Source organism: Papaver somniferum, chromosome 7 (genome assembly GCF_003573695.1).
Source record: "Papaver somniferum cultivar HN1 chromosome 7, ASM357369v1, whole genome shotgun sequence".
Taxonomy (NCBI): Eukaryota; Viridiplantae; Streptophyta; class Magnoliopsida; order Ranunculales; family Papaveraceae; genus Papaver; species Papaver somniferum.
Window position 1 is genome coordinate 148,631,433 of NC_039364.1, and position 21,404 is coordinate 148,652,836.

Sequence of the window (21,404 nt, forward strand, 5' to 3'; positions counted from 1 at the left end):
ATATAACAATGAAACGGTGTATATAAGTGCATTTAATTCTCTCAGGAATACAAGTACGTTTGTTTAGTATTCACACAAAGATTACAATGCAGAAATATACAAAATGTCTGAATATAGTTCAGGCTTAAATCTGCCCAACTCTTGGATAAGGAAATAAACAAAAGAAAACCAGCATCACTGTACTAGCTAGGAGCCGCTGCCTTAATGCATACAAGATCTTACAATGTGTCGAACATGATGAAACTGATGGATACATTTCGCTTTACTTGACTCAACTGTTGCTCAATTTGCACACTTATTGTACATAAATAGTACACACTCTAGGGTCGTGGAAAACCAACATAAAACTATTGCAGAAGTTTTTGCATTCTTCACATTTCATTTTATTGCTGTTGGTATGATCTGTAGTCTCACATTTCTCCAGGAAGCATTGTGTCCCCAGGAAGATCGCAGTAAGCGTTGCCCTTAAGAAAACAAACAAATTTCAGCAAACTTGTTTCCAACTGATTATAGAATACTTGAGTACTTAATTAAAAAAAAGAAGCTGGTACTTACTTCTCCTGTGAGATGGGCTACACATTTCTTCTCAGCAAGCAACTCGTCTTCAGACTGGGATACGATGGTTGATAAAACATGATAAGAACACGTACCTAAAACGAGTTCAATTTGGTTGACAGTGAGTGAGTGTGATAAGGAGCTTACCTTCTTTATGCGTGCACGGAGGTAATCATCAAAAATAACATCCTCGACAAGTTCATAATCACCATCTCCCTGACAAGTTCAATTACCAAATTTGTTGAGTGTTCTCAACTGCGGTACTATAAGTAAGAATAATACACTGAGCAGGATACTCACTTCTGATCTGCATGGCATGCTAAAAACAATATCCTCTGCGATACCATATGGATTACCAGTAGTATAAACCTAGAATCACCACAATGAACAGGTTAATAGTGAGAACTTAAAGAGCCTTCATTTTAGGACATATCAAATGAAACATTTTTTCTCAGTTAATAGTGAGAAGAGCTAACCCCCGTTGAAAACCAGTCACCCTTTGGAGTTGGAGTGACGAGGGACCTTATGGCATCAACAATTGAGACAGCAGTTGATGCAGCTGAAGATCTTCCCCATTTTTTAATAAGGGCACCTCCTCTCTGTAGATAAAGTCGTATTAACTATTAAGTATCTGAAGCTAAACATGTATCACACTGTTGAAGAAGTTAGTCTGCAAATGACTCTATAGGGAATCGACACTACCGTTTGGACTTTCTGGGTGAACTCATTCTCTAACCAATGGTTGTCTTGGATCACCTCTTTTGCAGGAACACCACCAATCTTTGCATTCAAAAAGTCCGGAACCTGAGATTTTAAACATAAACTGAAGTTTAGCAGAACAGGAAAGAAATATCCAGATGTCTAATCAACCTGTTGAATAACCTATTTAATTACCTGAGTAGTAGAGTGGTTTCCCCAAATTGTCACATTTGAAACTTTGTCGTAGAACACACCTGCTTTAAGTGCAAGCTGTAGAAAAACATAAGATGCATTACAACTATAAAATCCTTGCCAGAATGAAATTTTCATGCTAGGAAAGATTTGTACCTGGCATTTGGCCCTATTCTCATCCAATCTTGTCAAAGCATGGAAATTTTTTGGAGGTATATTGGGAGCATTTTTCATACAGATTAGAGCACTACATGAAAAATGCAGGCTTAGCAATACTGAGCTTCATGCATAGATTATTCAAGAACCTAAAAGTACAGTATGATCTGCATTCTTACTTTGTATTGCAAGGGTTGCCCACAACTAACACTTTAACGTTACGGGAGGCAACAGCATTGAGTGCCTTCCCCTGATTCATCATTTCAACACCAAGAGGTTAAAGAATAGAGCACAAAAGTGAAAATAAGATTCACAAGGGTCAGTAACACAGAACACAAAAGTGAAATGAACTCAGGAATTCCAAATAAGAATTACCTGCTCAGCGAAAATTTGGCCATTTACATCTAACAAGGCAGCTCGTTCCATTCCAGGTCCTCGGGGTTTTGCTCCAATCAGAAGAGCCCACTCAACACCCTTGAATACATCGTAAGGATCAATGCCAATACTGACCTCTCGCAGTAAAGGATATAATGAGTCCTCCAATTCCATAGCAACTCCTGCACATTTAAAGAACATATGCCAATGAACACAAAGATTAAAGAGACATCAGTAGCGGCTGCTGAAATCAGCTGAATTTATACCTTCAAGAGCTTCGAAGGATCTTTCAGATCCCAATAATTTCAGCGCAATTGGTTGATCGGGTCCAAAAACCTCACCAGACGCAAGCTGAAACAGCCAACAAGTTCGAATATGAATTTGAAACTATGCAATATAAACGGTAAATCGAGAAAAAGAACCTGATCCTTACTTTAAAAAGAAGATGATTAGATATCATCCCAGCAGCACCTGAAACTGCAACATTTATCAATTTCTTCCATGATTTTGTTTCTTCTTCCTGTAAACATTTTCTGATGCATTAGGAACCAACACAACATAGAACAATATAAATGTTAGAGTTTTAATCACTCTTTTCTTCCACCCGTTAGGGAATTTGTAAAAGATTGAATTCAACCCTTGCTTATCTACAACCTGAGCACTAAAATATACAAATCTTTCAGACCCATATCTCCATTCTTGGGTGTCAGCTACTTGTACATAGTACCCAAATCATATTGTAGGTTTACCCAGATTGAAATTTCATCAAATACTTCATATACTATTTCTTTAAACCCCTCACTGTACATAAGTAACACTCCCAAGTCTCGAATAAACACAACTTAAGTTGATGTGCAAGTAATTCAAGAATGAAAATCATCAAAGAACACAAGAAACCTACAGCGACGAGGTCGTAAGTAACGCAGAACACTCCGAAGCATTCGTGTTTAATCTTCGGAGTATCATTTTGTTGTGCAGCAACAGGGGCTTGAAGTTCACTGAAATTGAAAACAAAAACATACAACAAGTACTAAATAAGAACCACATAAGTATAAAGAAATGGAAAAGAAAGAACATGGAAATTCCAAGAACTTACTTTTGTGAAACAGAACAGAATGCTCTAGCAGCATTACAAGGTCTTGGAAATGGATGGGAGAAACAAATACGGTTATTGAAGACACTGGTTTCTGTTAATGAAGAGAATTGAGAAGAAAGTGAATGAGTTTCTTTGTATGCAGGAGTGAATTTAGAAACTGCCATGGTTTTGATAGAGATAAAACAAACAGAGAGAAAAACAGAGAGGATAGATAAGAGAGTGAAAGACGAATAGAGGAAGGAGATGGTTTCTTTGAAGATGGGGTTTGGATTTTTTTAAACGTTTTTTGAAATATGTTGTAGTATAAGGTCATGAACTAGACATGTGTCACGACAACATCATCCAAATATTTTGCTCTCTTCTTATTCTCTTTTTAACATTTCCTTTTCTTCGCTGATGATGTAATGTCATTGAAGCTTTTAGAAAACTGCTAAAAAGGGCTTACATAGTTTATAATATTATCATTTGCTACAAACGTGTTAGTACTATCTAACTGATTTTTTTTTTTTTTTAAGTATGATATTTATTAATCTACTAAGTAGTCATTATATTAGGCTCTCAGATACCCAGATATATAACAATTACAACTAGAGCAGTATCCCAATTTTCAGCAACATCAGCAACACAGAGGAGCAGATAGTGAGTAGCAGTCTCCGAACAAGAATTGTATGAGGGGTAGTTGTTGGTTATGGTAAGGCGGATATGGTGAACGTTGTCGAGGATCCACAGGCCTTCGACGGATACGTTCCACAAGAAAAGTTATATTTTTGATGGACATAGCAATGTCTAATGAAACAATGCTGTTGGTGGTGGTTTTCGATGCAATTGATCCGATGGGCTAGTCATGAAAAAATAATCCAATTGTTGAGGTGTGAAGCCCCAATAGAACTTGTTTATCTCTTTGTTTTCCTACTTGATTCATGGTGAATCTTTGAGTTGACTTGAAAACCAAAATTACAGAAAAGAAAACTGAAAGTAAAATTACAGGTCAAAGAGTAAATTATTAAGAAATATTGGTTTTTTGAATGCATAAGCGCATATATTGATGTCCAACCTATGTGCAAAAAATCTAGACATCATTAGTACATATTACATAAAAATTGTGTGAAAAATTCATACAATGTCGGTAATATATCCGACACGGAGTGGAGCGGGACACGTCAGACGCGGACGCGATTCTAAAAAAAAGCGTGTTCCTGCTACTCCCTTCCAACTTCCATGTCCATAGTTGTATTATTTTAAGGAACTAATTATAATTAATCTTTATTACATGGGTTATAGAGAAGCAACCGATTGATAGGAGTTGTTGATGAGTTTGACTTGAAATCTGAAACGAACACTTACTCTTTGTCTGTAAAACTTTTGAACTTAGCTTTAGTTATTTTATCATAATCAATTTTTAAATAAGATCTTTTTTAAAGGGAGAGCAAAAATCGTATTCGACTCGCCGAGTTATATAGTAAATCTGATTTTGTTATTATCAAACCAAAATATCTCTTTTTGTTTATCTGAATAATTTTTGTTTCTAACCCTAATCAAATCATCTCTGCTTGATCAAATGAAACAATTAGAAGGGCTACATATAGTTCTAATAGTTGTTATTCTATTGTCTCCTCGTTTTCAATTATATTACAATTTTTTTCTATTTAAATTGGTCAAATGAGAAAAACCCAGTTGGGAAACCCATGAAAATGTCGAACCTTACTCTGTTTGTTGCTATATATCACGATGACACTATGTGCTACTAGACCTACTGTAGCTTCATACTTGATACATTTAGCATTCCTTAATAGTGTACATGATCAAAGATATGAACAGTAAAATCCACTTATATTCTTAATCACTGCTTTTGATCACCTGCACTATCTTTCTTTTTGCTCGGGTAATGGAAACGAAATTAGTCACGGATAAATTTAATCTCGTGGTATGCTAATGCTAGGATGTGGTAATGGACCTGGAAATCAAATGACGATGAAAAAAATGGTTTTCATCAGAGATACATGAAAGAAAAATATGGTTGCCATCAGAGATACAGGAAAGAAAAAGAAATCCGGACTTTACTGGTGGTAACAAGGGCAATTTTGACTGATTTAAAATTAATAATATAACTAGTCCTATTTAGTGAGTCAATTAGGATTGGGCTCTCCTCAGATCTCATTTTGTTCTCCCTCTAACAAAAATCTTTAATTGTGAAGATTGTCTTTAGTTCCCAAAATTTTATTAATTGTGAATTTGTAAACTAACAAAAATGACATGATTACATCTATGTGTGTGCTTATTTTACACACATGGATGTTATTATTTCACATAAGGAATGCAAACAATAAAGCAGTTTACTTTCTTTGTTTGTTTTTTCATCTCAACAACCTTATGTAGATTTTTCACACGGAATCCCTGCGTATAAAGCAGTTTTTAATTATTTATTTTTTTACTATCCAGAACATCAAATGTTCTTGAGTTTTTGACGGAAGTTTCATTCTCTTTATAAATATTATTATATTATTGGATAACGATTATTACATGAAACTAGTTGGAAGCCTAACAAGCTAAGCTCCAACGACATACTACTACATTAATTGAACAGGTTGTTGTGCTAGCCTACCAACGAGCCTCATGGGCAACCTATCCAAAGGAGCCGAAGCGGAGGGTGGGGGGCTGAGATTGTGACAAGGGGGGCAAACTAACTCTACCTTCCATGTTAATTTCTGCAATATTACGCCATTAGGGGCTCGAACCTGGAACCTCCTGGAACACATGAAACTTTGGGGAACGAGGATGACCAGCTGAGTTAGGTGCCCGTTCCTTTATTATTATTATTATTATTATTATTATTATTATTATTATTATTATTTTGTTTTATTATTATTAGATATAGAGTATTACATTAACTAGTTGTAAGCCTAACAAGCTAAACTCCAACAATATACTACTACATTAATTGAACAGGTTGCGGTGCTAGCCTACTAGCGAGCCTCATGGGTAGCCTAGCCAAGGGAGCCGAAGCGGATGGTGGGGATGAGATTGTGTCACAAGGGGGGCAAGCTAACTCTACCTTCCATGTTAATTCCTGCAATATTACGCCATTGGGGGCTCGAACCCGGGACCTCCTGGAACGCATGAAACTTTGGGAAACGGGGATGACCAGCTGAGATAAGTGCCCGTTCTTCTTCTTCTTATTATTATTATTATAAAAAGATTGCCACCAGGGGCCTTTATCATAAAATAAAATATTATTATTATTTTATTATTATGAAAAGGAGCCACGAAGGCTTTTATTATAAAGCGAAGATATACATTAATTTACAAGGATGTGGCAGGGAGACGCGCAATAAGTTGCGCCCCAATGCCTTTTGGAATAATGATACCCAACTTGTGAGAAAGAAAACTGCCTAAGTTATTATTGACATCATGACTTGCCATGAAGTTCTTCAATCTTTTCATAAGGACTGTAATGTCGTCACTCAATTCCCCCAATGTAGTGGATGCTAAAACACCGAAACCATAACCATGAGACGAACAAAGGTTAGCATACTTGTTGCGTTTACGGGTGATAGCAGCTGAGATGGCATGACCAGGTGTGAAGGCGCGGTTTCCTCCCTTGGAAAATGGTGAAACATCGGCGACTTCGAAACATATGTCTCGTCCATTCTCCCAATTATATATCATGATGTCTGCTGGTTTAAGAGGGGTGCTCCTGTCAGATGTAAGGCCAAGTGAAGCCTCTTTTCTCGCAGCTACTCCAGCTTAATAACATAGCTCAATAAAGAGATCTCTTACCATGTCATGGCGATACTTTAAACCCATTTCACTTGCACAATGGATGGCGTGGTCACCAAACCGATCCATAACACGTTTACAACATGAATACGTACTATCTTCGGCGAATAGAGGTATACCCAAACAGTATTGAAGTACCGACCTGAATTTCCATGGCCCTAAGGTCTGATTAAGGCCTTGGATGAGGATTGCCTTTAGATAATATTGTGCATGAGATTTCTTATTGCACTGCCATAAGATGGAGTCACGCTCAGACATAACAAAGGTAGACGGTATAGCCTTAATAATAGCATCATAATAACGAGTTTCCAGTAAATGCATGGGCTGTGGGGCGACTTCGTTAATGTTGAAAGATGAAGGAAATAAACCGCATATACTCATGTAATGTTCCAGCGTTGTTTGAAGTGAGGGCTTAGGCCAAGAGTACCTTGTAGAATTATTTATTATTATTATTATTATTATTATTATTATTATGCGGTCATCCCCGTTCCCCAAAGTTTCATGCGTTCCAGGAGGTCCCAGGTTCAAGCCCTCAATGACGTAATATTGCAGAAATCAACATGGAAGGTAGAGTTAGTTTGCCCCCCTTGTGACACAATCCCCCTCCCCTTGCTTCGACTCCCTTGGCTAGCTTACCCATGAGGCTCGCTGGTAGGCTAGCACAACAACCTGTTCAATTAATGTAGTAGTATGTTGTTGGAGCTTAGCTAGTTAGGCTTCCAACTAGTTATTATAATACTCTTTATCCAATTATTATTATTATTATCATCAAATCTACCCTATGGAAAAGCAAACTCCCTACTTTGTTGTTAACATCATAGTTAGTTAGACAATTCTTCATATTATTATTATTATTATTATGAAAATGAAAATGAGCCATTGAGGCATTTATTAATAAAACCAAGAGTTATATTTACAAATACTTGGCTGGGAGTCACGCAATAAGTTGCGCACCTATGCCTTTTTGAATAATAATACCTTGTCGATGGAAGAGAGAACTGCCTAGTTGGTTGTTAACGTCGTGATTCGCCATGCAATTCTTCAAACTCTTCAAGAATTCTATAACATCATCCCCTAATTCTCCCAAGGTTGAAAATGCCAAAACACCTAGGCTATATCCATGAGCCGAACATATCTCAGCATATTTGTTATGCTTACGAGTAATGGAAGCTGAAATGGAATGTCCCGGTGTGAAACTGCGGTTGCCGCCTCTAGAAAATGGGGAGACACCAGTCACGTCAAAGCAAATATCTCGTCCGTTATCCCAGTTGTATACCATGATGTCGGCCGGCTTGAGAGGCGTACAACTGTCGGATGTGAGACCAAACGAAACCTCTTTCCTTGCTGCCACACCAGTTTTATAACATAACTCAAAGAAAAGATCTCTGACCATATCGTGTCGATACTTCAAACCAACTTCGCTGGCACAATGGATGGCATGATCTCCAAACTTATCCATAACTCTTTTACAACATGAACAGAGACTATCTTCGTCGAATAAAGGTATGCCAAGGCGGTACTGGAGTACTGACCTGAATTGACGTGGTCCGACTGCTTGGTTCAACCCCTGGATTGGAACAACTTTAAGGTAATCTTGTGCGTGAGCTTTCCTGTTGTACTTCCATAGAATGGAGTACGAGAAAGTCATGAAAGAATACGAGAAAGTCATTACATTGAGGTAGTAGGCAACCAAGCAACAAGCTGGGCCCAAGCGATAAAAGTGTCCATAGGCTGAGTTTTATTTTATTATTATTATTATTTCTATTTTGTAAAATAAAAATTCATTATGTCATTTAAAATAAAATTACGCTATGGCCCAAGTGATGAAAGTGTCCATAGGTTGAGTTTTGATAATTTGCAAAATGTCGCAAACTAAGTTATATATGTATGGGATGTAATAATCGTGAGCCGAATAAATGAAAACCCTAGGATTGCGAGTGGGTTCATACAAGATCTTTTTTTTTCTTCTGAACAAAATATTTCTAAGTTTTTTCTAGAGAAAAATAAAATTAATTTAAATTTATCTTAACGTTTGACTTTGATGAGGGGCGTATGATCTGTGTAGAAAAATTTTTCTTACAAAAAATATTTTTAAACATGATTACGTGCATGAATGAAAACATAATTTCTTACTGTTTTACGTCGAAATTTTGCAATATAATTTCTCATTTAATTGTGCATTAACTTCAACTTCTCATTTTTCCTTTAAAAGAAAACAAATTTCTCATTTACAAAATGTCTCAGAGGCTGGATGCTATCTATTGCTTTTTTCTCCTCTTATCGCTTTTCTAGGTGCTTTGCTTGTTTATTTCTTTCATAATTCTTGTTGCTAAGTTCAGAGAGTAGGTAGAATATATTGTGCTTATTCATTCTATATTAGACGTTTTTATCCCATCACAACTCCGCTATTAGGATGTAGCATCATTTTGAGGTGTACCCATGGGCTATTGGGTTAAGGACAATTTACTGAGCAGGTGGCTCTATGAACTTGTCCATGTGTGTCAAATTGTACTTTCAGTTTCAGTTGAATATTTTTTGCCGATGCTAGATTCATATAATATATGTTGTTTCTTTATTATGAGATCGAAAACTTGTTGCATGTTCTCCTAAACTACTTATAATTGGACGAGGATTTTCCATCTTTTTCGAATGACAATTCATTTCAAGTAACTACAGCGAACCATTAACGCACATCAATGTTTTTTTTTGATCGATTGTGTATGTTATTCTTATTTTCATAAATTATCAGTATTTTATTCTGTAAAGATACTTTAAGTAGTTGACTAATTTATTTTTATTTTTATGATTTATGTGATAGAAAAAAGAATAATCCATTTTAAATGTTACACAAACGGTAAAATTGATAACAAATAAATCTTGACGTTTAAACCACTATGCCTCACGACAAGTTAAATATAATTAATTCTTAATAATTATTCCAGTAGAATCAGACTTCTAGTCGAACAAATTTAAAGAGATTCTAGACATGATCTTGAGACAAATATGAGCCAGTGAAGTGAACGTAAGATCGTAGATTCATGCCAAGAAAGCTTCAATTAAAAGAGTGAAAAAAGTCATAATGTAAAACCCTTTTTGGATAAAAATCTATTGATGAACTAGCCAGATACACTTTTCTATATACAATGTCAGGATAAAATTTCTTATGCCCATCAAAAGCGAAAGTGCTACAGGGACCCCGGTTTTCTACAACACTTGGATACACCACTATGTGGTAGTCATCTCAACCATTCATTGCCTTTACACCCTACCTCACCAGGAAAAATAGAGGGTCCCTTTTAAGAAATAAACCAATAAAAATATAAGCGGTGTCAAATTTTGGTGTACAAATCCGGGGGTTACTTAGCATTTTCGCATCAAAAGCAAGAGGTTTTCAATACCACTACTGTCAGTAGAAAATGCTTGATACAAGTACCAAAGAGGTTTTCCACATGAGAATCATCTCCTAAATTGAGGACGCGAGGGTTTTGAGTCCTCTTACACGCTCTCTCATATGACGAAACAAAAAACTGAATCATTTCCACAGTGATTCCAGACATAATGTGAAAATCTACAATCTTTCATAGGAGAGACAGCCATGGGGACCTATCCAAGGAAAAAATAGGGGGTTGAGGTAGGTTTGGGTCCCACACAATTATACCTCCTAGGAGAAATCTTAGTGGATTCCCTTGATGTTATCTATTTTTATTGTTTCCATAATCCATGGCCAACACTCCAAATTATGCAATCTCCCATCTCATCCATATGAGCTAAAACTATTGAGCAAAGCAATATGTAGTATCAAATTTATACCTAGTTAAGAAACGATTGTGTACTGAAAAATTGTAGAAAGAGTAATATCCATTAAGAATCAACACACTACAAAAATATTTAATTGGGAGATGGTGCGCATATGAATTACCGCCATCTTTTTTGTTTCATAAATACGATTTTTATTTATCTACGAATAGTCTTCTTAGTTAATTGATGATATACAAGTTTTATTGATTCGGTTACTTGAAGTTCTTTCCTTCGAATGTTTGACCGAATTGCCAATTTTCAGGAGTGACATGCCAAGAAGTAGAACTACGTCCATCGCTCGCAATGACTCTAAAAGTGAGAGACTCACCAACACATTTTGCATCAGTAATCCAATACTGACCCCAATCTCTCTTCATGTTTGTCCAACCTAAATTTTGACTACCTTTAACTTTAACCATCTTAATATCTCCTGCACCAGCTACATTCCACACCAAAACTTTGTTATAATAAGGGTTCCCTGAGATGGTGAACCTAATCCCACCTTGTTTTTTACAAGGAACTCTTCGATATTGTACAGGAACGATTCCAGCTTTGTATTCGGCTATCTCAAGGAATGCAGTTTTTGAAAGGTCGAAATGATGGTTTGGAGGGTTACACCATCCTCCATTGTTGCTTGGAAGGGCGTAGTTAGGTGGACAAAAATCTGTACCAGTTACAAAGATTGAAGGTTGTCCTGGCTTGCACCACTGTGGATCATTGACACACTTAATCTCGTAGCATGAACCACACCCATACCCATCGTTGAATAATGTTGTGCTTAGTGCTGCTGATTCTGTTCCATATCCTTCTTTGCTTAAATCATCGTATCCACAAGCTCCACCTACACATTGTCATAGATTTATTATTATTATTACTATTATTATTTGTTTTTATTTTTTTATTATAAAAAGGTACCTCTGAGGGCATTTATTGAAATAAATAAATATCCATTTATACAGAGTTTATTATTATTATTATTATTATTATATTAGGTACGAATATACAAGTCATGTAATTTGCTAAATTATTAATGTAAGTTATTATCTAGTATATAGGTACCATAGGTTGTTGCAGACCCTTCGTAGAAAGTTGCATGGGCTTGTTTCCATGGTCCAGGTGCAAACTTTTTTTTGTGATGCTTGGCATGTACACCTTCAATTGGATCACTTGCAATAAGGTTCCTAGATCGTGTCAATGTATGACGAGAAGAAGAGGCTAAAACATTTGCAGGAAGGGTGAGAAATAGTAGCAACAATAATGTTGATAATGCAACGCCTCGCTGCATTGTTGTCGATTTCAACGGTGACATCTTTGAGCCCAAAGGGCAAAGGATGAGTTTGAATTTGCCTTTGCCAAATGAGCTCTTGATGGTTTCTTTCCTCGTTCTTCCCTCCCCACTTTTTTCTTTTTTTTTTTGGTTTTTCTGATGTTTTTTTCCTAAGACTCTAATGGTGATTTTATAAAGAGACAACTTTTATATTTATATATGTAGTAAGAAGGTTTGAATTGAGAGGAGGTGAGTAATATGTGCCATTATTTTAGGTGGAATCAACAACAACCATCTTCCTTTACCCACTATTTCATGTAATACTCCTAAACAAACTCCCAATTAACTAGAATAGAAAATTAATACCATCCATTTGTTATTCAAAGACTGCAGTTGATTAGTAGAGCTTAGTCAATACATTAGTGGTTGATTAATTAAAACCCAGTTTTATAGGCTCAAAATGCTGGTCTTAACTAAGAGATATTTTGATATTGGTAAGAGAGAATTTTGCTGGTCTTAACCCAATTTTATCCCACTTGGAAAAATTCTGAGATATTTTGATATTGGTAAGAGAGAATTTTGCTCATCTTAACCCAGTTTTATCCCACTTGCAAAAATTCTAGCCATTGCCACCTTGTACAACAGTAGTCTTGTGCCGTTAAATTTGTGGCAAACTACTTTAAAAATCGATTGTTGTAATAAAAGTTGTTTTTCTAGATTGCATGAACAACACACATTTGCAGACTACATAGAAACCTGGGTTCAGTATTTTTTTTCAGAGGTGCCATCTAAGGTTCAATATTTTCCCAAAGTCGGTAACCTGTTTGTGTTGCAGCAACAATAACCCAATTATTGGTATAGAGTCTATAGACCTGACAGACAAGGTTGCCTTTTTGGATGGACAAACGTCTTTGCAGACTCTTTTCAACCATAATAAAGAAATGAATGGGGTTGGGCGACATCTATGATTTTTCAAAAGGGACAGCCTAATATTAATGAAATAAAATATAATTCATTTTACTCCTTTATAAGATAGGAAAACAATATGACACTGCACGAAACTGAACAGACTACAAAGATATTTATACACAATAGAAAAGATAAATATGTATTTGGGCATTATAACACCAAAGTTAAGCTATCAATGATGCAATCTTGAATCTTCCTCGCCCGAAACAGTGGTTTCATCCCCAGTCTTATATCCGTTGGACACTTTTATATATGTTTGTTTACTTTTTCTAATTCATAAACACGCCCCAAGAATCATAGTTAGAGGCTTAGAGCCACTAAAAATTATGGAGGGGCGTGGAAGGGATTCCTGTTTGCTTGGAAGGTTGGAGCAGAAGCTGCAAAGTATAAGGTAAAAAAATGCTCGTCATAATTTCCTTTCAAGAAAATGCAGGTGTAAGCATAACAGCGAAGAGAAACATAAGACACACATTCATAGTGCAAATCGGTTTAATGCAGGTAAGATCCATAACTAAGAAAAAGTCTGTCTTTTCTGAAAAACATTCTAAGCTTCTGGATGGGGTCGCATGGCATCTCAAATCAATAAACCCCAGAAGCTAATACGTTATACATCCTGTGGATAAAGCTTCATCCTGCCTATATAATGTGTGGTCTAAATGAATGACAACTAATTGGAATTCATTTCCTTGATCCATTAAAAATATAAATAGGCATTGAACAACTTTAAGATAAATTTTGCCCTGATTTTCTTCAAAAAAAATAGCAAGGTAAACCAAAATGGCAACCAATACAAATGAAAAATTACATTAACAAAATCAAACTACAGAAACGAACAGACAAAAAGACAACATTTTAATCATACTTAAAAGTAGTTTCACTATGTTGCTCTGCATATTCCCAGTAACATGTCATTCTTGTTGAAGATGAACAAAATATAAACTTTAAACAGACTCGACTGTAAAGCAAGATCCAAAATTAGTCTCAATGTGAAATTGAAGAAGCGAAAAAACCTAGGGTGATTTTCAAAAAATTCCTGAACATAATATTCAGCAGAGAAATGATGCCTAGAAAGAAGAGACCTTGGGTGATTTTTCAATAGATATTTGACGGTAAACCACCACACCAAAATATCATGAGGACATTCTCAGAGTTGTATCCATTAAAAGAGGAACAATCACAAAATTATCAAGTATATATCAGTGGGTGTTGATAAAGGCATTAATATTTTCAAGGGCTACAATGAAAGAAGATACACTGAACAATGTTGACAAATTTAGATGCTAAGGAAACTAAGCATTCAGCGGCTGACCTAATAGGATAGGCAATGTGTATACCATTTCTAATCTAAATAATGTTTTGACTCAGAGCCCAAGGGAGTACTTAATGCACCAACATTTACTGATAAAAATTTCTGGATAGAATACATGCATATATAACAATTCGAAGAGCTACATAAGCAACAGTTCCAATAGTAATAGTAACACCAACTTTATCATTTCCAGCTCTTAATTCAGTTATTACAGGGGATTTACCAATCTCATCTAGAGCAACTACCACATAACCATCTTGTAAAACTCGCATGAGTTCAGCTAAAGAGGGTTAGTATACCTAATAGAAGCACATGCTTTTGAATGTTGCTAGCGTAGAATGCAAATGTAATAGGGAGATTTTCCCCTTTTCAGGGATCAAATGATTATATGACAATAATTCACTGCTAATTTGTGCTAAAAATGAATATAAAGCATAGAGATGGAACCTATGTATGAATATGGTAATGATAGGCATTTCAAAACAATAAGCAGTCACCTGCATTCAACTATCGATCGCAGCACGACGTCCTGCAACTAACTTTCTGTTTGACGTGTTTCAAGTTAAGTAGTGGGAAGCCATTGATAAGTTTATGCAATTAACTAATGATTCCACCAATTCAGCAATGGGGTGATATATTGGCAAATCTTCTAAAAAAATTATATGAATAATCCATATACAAACAAAAAAATTTAGATGAATAATCCATATACAAACAGTCACTTTGGTTAAAAACTCTTACCAAACTCGAATAGATTCAATGCAAACAACCTGCGACTTGGAGTTACAAAGTTTAGCAAAAATGACTTTTGTCCAAACAAATGATTCTCTTACATGATCGATTAATATTCTAGATAATGCAAAAAATGAATTGTAAATGAAATTAAACAAAGGTTTTAGTTGCTGATAAAACAAATGTTTGTTACAACAAGATCGGTGAGATAAAAATTTGCAAGAATACAGATACGTATTCTTTGAGAGTATTCAATTTCTGCATTCCATATAACAAAGAGAAAAGCTAATACCAAATGGGAAGCATAATAAATGAGTACTTATTTAGTTGTCGTTGTGCTTTAGATGCCAAAGTTTCATCCACAAATGCACAATTCTAGGGACTTACTAAAAAGCTTGCAGTTATTTTGACATTGATCCAACTGCAGACGTGCAAGGCTTGCCATGAAAGCAATTTTCAGTCACTGTTCAACCTCATCTCTCCAAAAAAGATGAGGATGCATCCTCCAAGGGTTCCAAATTCATCTAGTAAATGACATCACATTCACAACTGAAAAATATCAGATGGCAAAGAAATCAACATCCATCAAAGTAAGAAAACAATTCAATGACTGTGTTTTGGTATTGTGATTGACAAAAGCCATTGCACAAATTGGAAGACCAACCTAAGTTAGAGAGAGAAAAAAAAACCACACAGTAGTAGAATCCAAATTCCAAAAATGACTGTGTTTTGGTGTTGCGAACTATTTTAGAATGTTGATATTGTTGCATAACATGACATGCTGAAGGCATGCTTATTTACCGACTAAATACTCGGTACTTGCAGTTAACAGAAATACGAATGCTCATTCAAAGTTTGTTTAATGGCATGCATGTTAGATTTTAAGTTGCTGGAATCTATACTAATAAACAATCTACAACTTGAATTCAGTGATGTATCATGTACAGAGAGTCCACAGAAAAAACTGATATTTGTTAATTTCATTTATTGTACCTATGTATGTCAATGAAGTATTTATTAATCATCTCTATCTCTTTGTAGCTTTTGTTACCAAATATTAACTACTTCACCTGACGCAGATTTCTTTCTCATCTCTTTCTCATTTTAAGAAACCATGTCAAGGGCACAGACTACACAAATTTTGTGAAAACTCGTTATAACTGGATCTCCATTCTAGCAAGCAACCCGAATGCCAAAGTGAAATACTTACAGTTTCAACACTTTTTAGCAGTATTATCCAGAAAATTGATTCCATCAGTTGCATGCGAGGAGTCGTTTTCACCTTGTTCGCTGTACAGGTTATCCAGCTAAATTGATTGACGATGAAAATATATCGAACACATAAACAACACCATTTATTCCTACAATGTGTTGGCAATTGTGCGTTACGAAAACCAACTGTAAGAACCATGTACCAATCCGCAATAGTAAAAGCATAAAACGAATCAAGTAGATTCTGATTATATTAAATATAAAATTGACATATATGAGAACAGAAGTATATCTTTTGTTAATGAAGAAATAGGAAAGTGAAAATACACAACAAATAAGTGACGGATAATCAAATATTTCGGATACTCCCATTATCATCCGTTTTGTGCCTTCTTGAGGATCTTAAAATCTAAACCAAACACATATCTAACAACAAACCAATTAAACAAAAAGTGTATGGTTCAATTGTAACAGTTGTTATTGAACTCAATCTGTGGCCTATTAGATCGCCAAACAATACAAATCAAGTGAAATTCAATCTATACATACCTGAGATGGATGCTTGCGTGCAACGCAACGATAATCTCCACAAAAATCTGCAACAATTAAAATCCCATTATTTATTTCTCAAAAAATATGTAACAAAATTTTTAAACATAAAAACATAGATATACTACGATTTATTATTAACAGATCCTAATGTTTTATTTTCCTGCAGACCTTCATGAAAGAGTATACGAAACTGGAATCAATTACTCAGCAGAAGTATGAACCCAAATATTCTATTACAATACAATTGACCACCGCATAAGTACATATAACCGAATCCAAAAATAGCCGAGAATCAACGAAGTCAGTCACAGTAAAAAATCAATTCAAATTGGCAGAAACACAATTTCGAACGGCTGATTCTAAATTCAAGTACGGGGTTAATAGTATTCACCTCAGATGGATGGCACCTCTTTTCTTAATACAACAATCTAAATCTGCAATATAACAATCAACTGAGAAACTTCAATTTAAACAAACTTAAATTGAAAAGAATTAAACAAAAACTAAATAGCAGTTACCTAGCAGTGTTAGAGAGAGTATGTGTCTGAAACATGGTAAGATATACCTCTAGTAGGGTTTATGTAGGGGAAAATTAGAAAGTGATATTGCTCAGGTAACGTATGAGGAAATTGATTACTGCACTGTTGCCTGTTGAGAGGATTATATGTCTAAAATGTCGTTAGACATTCTTCTCTTGTTTGATTTCATTTCAAATTGTATTGTTTTTCTCACATACTCAGAACAACTTTACGGACTCTATTTAAAGTTTAAACACACGAAACTTTGACTTGCACTGTTGGTGACAGACGTCTTAACCGTTAGGTGGCAGTTATTTCGCACACAATCTGGGAAGCACGGACACTGACACGGGACACGTACATGACACGACACGACACTGACACGGGACACGTACAAAAATTCAAAATCATCAGGACACGGGAACATATATATACATTAATAAACGGAAATGATATTCCCCTCTCGGTTTAGCACTCTAGTTTGCGCTCGTTCTGATGTGGCAAGGTGAGGTCCACATCAAGGAAAAACTTCAATCCACCACGCCATGATTTTTTTCTCTCCAACTTTTTTTTTTCTGGGAAAAAATGTCACCTTCCCCTGCAATTTATTCTTCTTCTTCATCTTTTTTATCACATGGTTTTTCTAATCTTTAAGATCCTCCTCATGTTCTTATAAAGAAAGTGAGAGTGACCGAAATAATTTCCTATCAAAAATTTTCTTTTCTTTGAAATATGAAGCTATCAGGTACCGCAGAACGTTATATGATTTTTCTTCAAAAAATTCTAATAGACCCATTTTGATTCTCTTTCCCACCTTCACCATCAACCTGCACGATCACCACAATAAATAATCATCATCAATTGATTCTGTTACTAATCTTTTCACTCCTAGTAATAATCATCGATATTAACTACCATTCACACCACCACTACTATCGTCAGCAAATCAGAACTCATCGCCATCTTCCTCTGGAGATGATTATACGAAATCCATCTTTTCCGGTTCCAAGATTTGAGAGTATTAGTTTTATATCTAAATAATTAATTTTTAGATTCAAATAAAATGTGTATCTGTTGTTGTGTTCTTCTCAATAGTTGTTTTTATTTAGTGATTAGATTTGAGTCTTATTTCTCAACTAATTGTAATTGTTCATCCATTAATCAAAGAGGAAAAGGGCACTATTTTGATTCTAGACCTAAATTGTTTATTTAAATTACATTGTTGTTTTCATTATTAGAGACCTGCAAGAAATACCAATCTATACAATATAAGAGGGTTTGATTTAATTAAGAATTCTGTGATATGGTTTAAATGTTGAAGATATTGTGATAGAGGTGTATAACCGAGTGAGTAACAGAGAAAGAGAAATTAGGGGAAGAAGAAGAAGAAGGATCATAATAACATATAATTGGATGGAAACAAAAAAAAAGGAAATAAACGAAGACTAAAAAAAACATCACCCGTGTAAAATGGGAGTCCCACATTATTCCATGTCACCTTGCCACGTCAGAGTGAGTGCTAAGTAGTGCGCTACAAGGTGAGGGGAATAGCATTTCTGATTAATAAAATGGTTTTTATATAATAAGATCATAGTGTTATGGTATATCAAATACATTAATCACGCAAATACATGAAAAAGACTCAATTTTATGTCGTTAGTTTAGCTCACATGTTGAAAAATTAACTATTATACTGATTTCCTTGTCACACTAGGTTACCAAAATACTAAAATGGAGTATAGCTTTCTACACGTGTGCGGTGTCGATGTCCCACGCGCGTTGTGGGTCCATCGCGCGTCTGACGCGGACACGACGCCAATACTGGTGTGTCGGTGCTTCACTGCACACAATGCACATATTTTCACACATTCATTTCACACAATTACATTTCAGTCCCCCTGCAAGTTCAGGGTCCAACAGACACTGAGCTTGAGTCTAAGAGTAGAAAAATGAGCGGTGGACGGGTCTTTGGTGAAGATATCATCTAGCTGATCATGTATAGAGAAACCTGGCATCCAAAGCCTTGGTAGTAACAAGTTCTCTCACATAATTAAAAACAATCTCTATATGTTTCATTCTGTTATGAAAGATAGGTTAAGTAAGTTGCACCCATGTTTTCACACCATAAAACTAGAACTCTGTGAATTGAGAAGTGTAGTTCAGCAAGCAAGGATTGAACCCAAACTAGTTCAGAGGTGGCATAAGCTAAGGAACGATACTCTGCCTCAGTGCTTGACCTAGAAATAATTTTCTGCTTCCTAGAGCACCAGGAAATTAAGTTGCGTCCAAGAAAAATGGCCATTCCACTTGTTGATCTCCTTTCAGACATATCACCTGCCCAATCAGCATCTAAATATGCATGTAATTGTAGAGCTGAAGCCCTCTTAAATTGCAAGTCAAAAGAGAGAGAGAGTACCCTGCAAATATCTCGAAATTCTTTTGACTGCTGACCATTCTGCATTAGTGGGAAGTTGCATATGTTGACAAGCCTTGTTAACTGCAAATCCAATGTCAGTTCTTGTGATTGTAGTATATTGAAGTGCACCAACTGTGCTCCTACAAAGAACTGAGTCTTCAAAAGGAGTAGAATCATTATCTGAAGCATAAGATAAGATAGGAGTTGATGTTGATTTAACATCATTCATCTTAGTCTTGATGAGTAGATTGGTGACATATTACTCCTGAGATAATAAAATGTATGCTGAATTTCTGGTGGCCTGAATACCCAAGAAAAAAAATGCAAAGAACCCAAGTCTTTAATAGCAAACTCATTACCCAATGCAGCAACGAGAGCATCAATGTCAGAAGAAGAACTATGAGTAACCAATATATCATCCACATAAATGAGATAATCAATACCTTCCACTTGATTGTAGCCTTTAGCCACTAATCTGGCTTTATATCTTTCTATAGAACCATCAACTCTTCTCTTTATCCTGAATATCCATTTGCAACCAATAACATTTTGACCATCAGTAACAAGAACTAACCTCCAAGTTCTATTCTATAATAGAGCAGTGATCTCTTCATCCATTGCATCCCTCCATCTTGGATCCTTACAAGCTTCAGTGTAGCAGGTAGGTACTGCAATATCTTCACACACAGATTAAACTTCAGAAGCAAAAAGATTCTAGGTTTAGGTCTTGTATTCATTGGATGAGCATTAATGACTGGTGGAGATACAATATTAAGAGTTGCAGAAGACTCTGGTATAGAAGAATGTACGTTTGAAGTATTTGCAATTGCAGGTATAGTAGAAGAGACATCTACTTCATTAGAAATAAGCATGAGTTCAGATGAAGAGGTACTTGCAGGTATTATGGAGGGTGTGAGAGATATGGTTGGAAAAGTACTTGAAGAAGTAAACAAATTGGCATATGCGAAAAGAAAGTTATCAAATTTTATATCTCTAGAAATGATGATTTTATTTGTATGAGGATTGAAGCACCTATATCCCTTGTGCATATGACTGTAACCAAGAAAAATGCATTGAACAAATCTTGGGTCCAATTCATGATGATTGAACTTTATCAAGCATGGATAGAAAGCACAACCAAATGTGTGTAAGAACATGTAATCAGGTTTAAGATTGAACAAGCATTCCATATGTGACAATTGATCTATATTTGGTGTAGGTAATATGTTAATTAAGAAATTGGCAGTCTCAAAAGCATAGGACCAAAAAGATATGGGTAAGGAAGCATGATGTAACAAGGCCAGACCAGTTTTTAAAATGTATCTGTGTTTCCTTTCAGCTGTGCCATTTGTGCATGAGCATGAGGACAATAAACTCTATGTCCAATACTACAAGAATATAGATGACTAGAAACATTCCTATATCCACCACCCCAATCAGATTGAATAAATTTGATTCTTCTATTAAGCTGATTCTCAACAAGATGTTTGAATATAATAATTGTTTCAAGAACTTCAGATTTATAAGCTAGTGGATACAACCATGTGAACCTACTAAATTAATCAAACAAAGAAACATAGTATTTATAGCCATTAATGGAACACAATGGTGACACCCATACATCTGAACAAACCAAATCTAAAGGAAGACAAACATTATTAGTGCTTGAGCCAGTTGGATAAGGAATAGCATGGCTTGTAGCTAACTGACATGAAGAACAAATTGTAGAAGATAAATGTTTACTCGTCCCTCCACCGATATTGTCCCCACTTAGCCACTGT

General features: G+C 35.5%; 2 protein-coding genes and 1 long non-coding RNA gene across 6 annotated transcripts; all 3 read right to left on the bottom strand.

The window, feature by feature from the left end:
• Position 1: 1 nt before the first annotated feature.
• LOC113298704 (malate dehydrogenase [NADP], chloroplastic-like) lies at positions 2-3,349 on the bottom strand. Of its 2 annotated transcripts, XM_026547516.1 has the most exons (14): positions 3,074-3,345; positions 2,879-2,975; positions 2,411-2,497; positions 2,244-2,328; positions 1,978-2,159; positions 1,782-1,852; positions 1,603-1,693; positions 1,450-1,524; positions 1,258-1,359; positions 1,032-1,154; positions 856-924; positions 703-771; positions 556-609; positions 2-464 (listed from the first exon to the last, which is right to left on the bottom strand). In XM_026547516.1, the coding sequence occupies exons 1-14, from the start codon at positions 3,235-3,237 to the stop codon at positions 411-413; spliced, it is 1,323 nt and encodes a 440-aa protein (XP_026403301.1). In that variant the 5' UTR covers positions 3,238-3,345; the 3' UTR covers positions 2-410. The 2 variants fall into 2 exon arrangements, with proteins under 2 accessions (XP_026403301.1, XP_026403300.1); XM_026547515.1 differs by having other exon boundaries at positions 1,450-1,693; positions 3,074-3,349.
• Positions 3,350-10,690: 7,341 nt separating this feature from the next.
• Positions 10,691-12,109, bottom strand: LOC113298707 (expansin-A16-like). The gene is made up of 2 exons (XM_026547521.1): positions 11,708-12,109; positions 10,691-11,489 (listed from the first exon to the last, which is right to left on the bottom strand). The coding sequence occupies exons 1-2, from the start codon at positions 11,955-11,957 to the stop codon at positions 10,861-10,863; spliced, it is 879 nt and encodes a 292-aa protein (XP_026403306.1). The 5' UTR covers positions 11,958-12,109; the 3' UTR covers positions 10,691-10,860.
• Positions 12,110-12,956: 847 nt separating this feature from the next.
• LOC113298709 lies at positions 12,957-17,477 on the bottom strand. 3 transcript variants are annotated; one of them, XR_003334351.1, is made up of 6 exons: positions 17,208-17,477; positions 17,081-17,123; positions 16,687-16,733; positions 16,136-16,286; positions 15,313-15,474; positions 12,957-13,261 (listed from the first exon to the last, which is right to left on the bottom strand). It is a non-coding gene; the product is annotated as an uncharacterized LOC113298709 (long non-coding RNA). The 3 variants fall into 3 exon arrangements; XR_003334352.1 differs by lacking the exon at positions 12,957-13,261 and having other exon boundaries at positions 13,559-15,449; XR_003334350.1 differs by lacking the exon at positions 12,957-13,261 and having other exon boundaries at positions 13,562-15,474.
• Positions 17,478-21,404: the final 3,927 nt, after the last annotated feature.

What these genes read in the sequence shown, in the direction of transcription:
- LOC113298704 (XM_026547515.1), bottom strand. Translation starts at nt 3,237, where the DNA reads ATGGCAGTTTCTAAATTCACTCCTGCATACAAAGAAACTCATTCACTT. An exon ending in GTGACTGGTTTTCAACGGGG is followed by an intron (nt 925 to 1,031) that starts GTTAGCTCTTCT and finishes TGGTGATTCTAG; the next exon opens with GTTTATACTACTGGTAATCC. An exon ending in TCCGTGCACGCATAAAGAAG is followed by an intron (nt 610 to 702) that starts GTAAGCTCCTTA and finishes ATCGTATCCCAG; the next exon opens with TCTGAAGACGAGTTGCTTGC.
- LOC113298707 (XM_026547521.1), bottom strand. Translation starts at nt 11,957, where the DNA reads ATGTCACCGTTGAAATCGACAACAATGCAGCGAGGCGTTGCATTATCA. An exon ending in AGGGTCTGCAACAACCTATG is followed by an intron (nt 11,490 to 11,707) that starts GTACCTATATAC and finishes GACAATGTGTAG; the next exon opens with GTGGAGCTTGTGGATACGAT.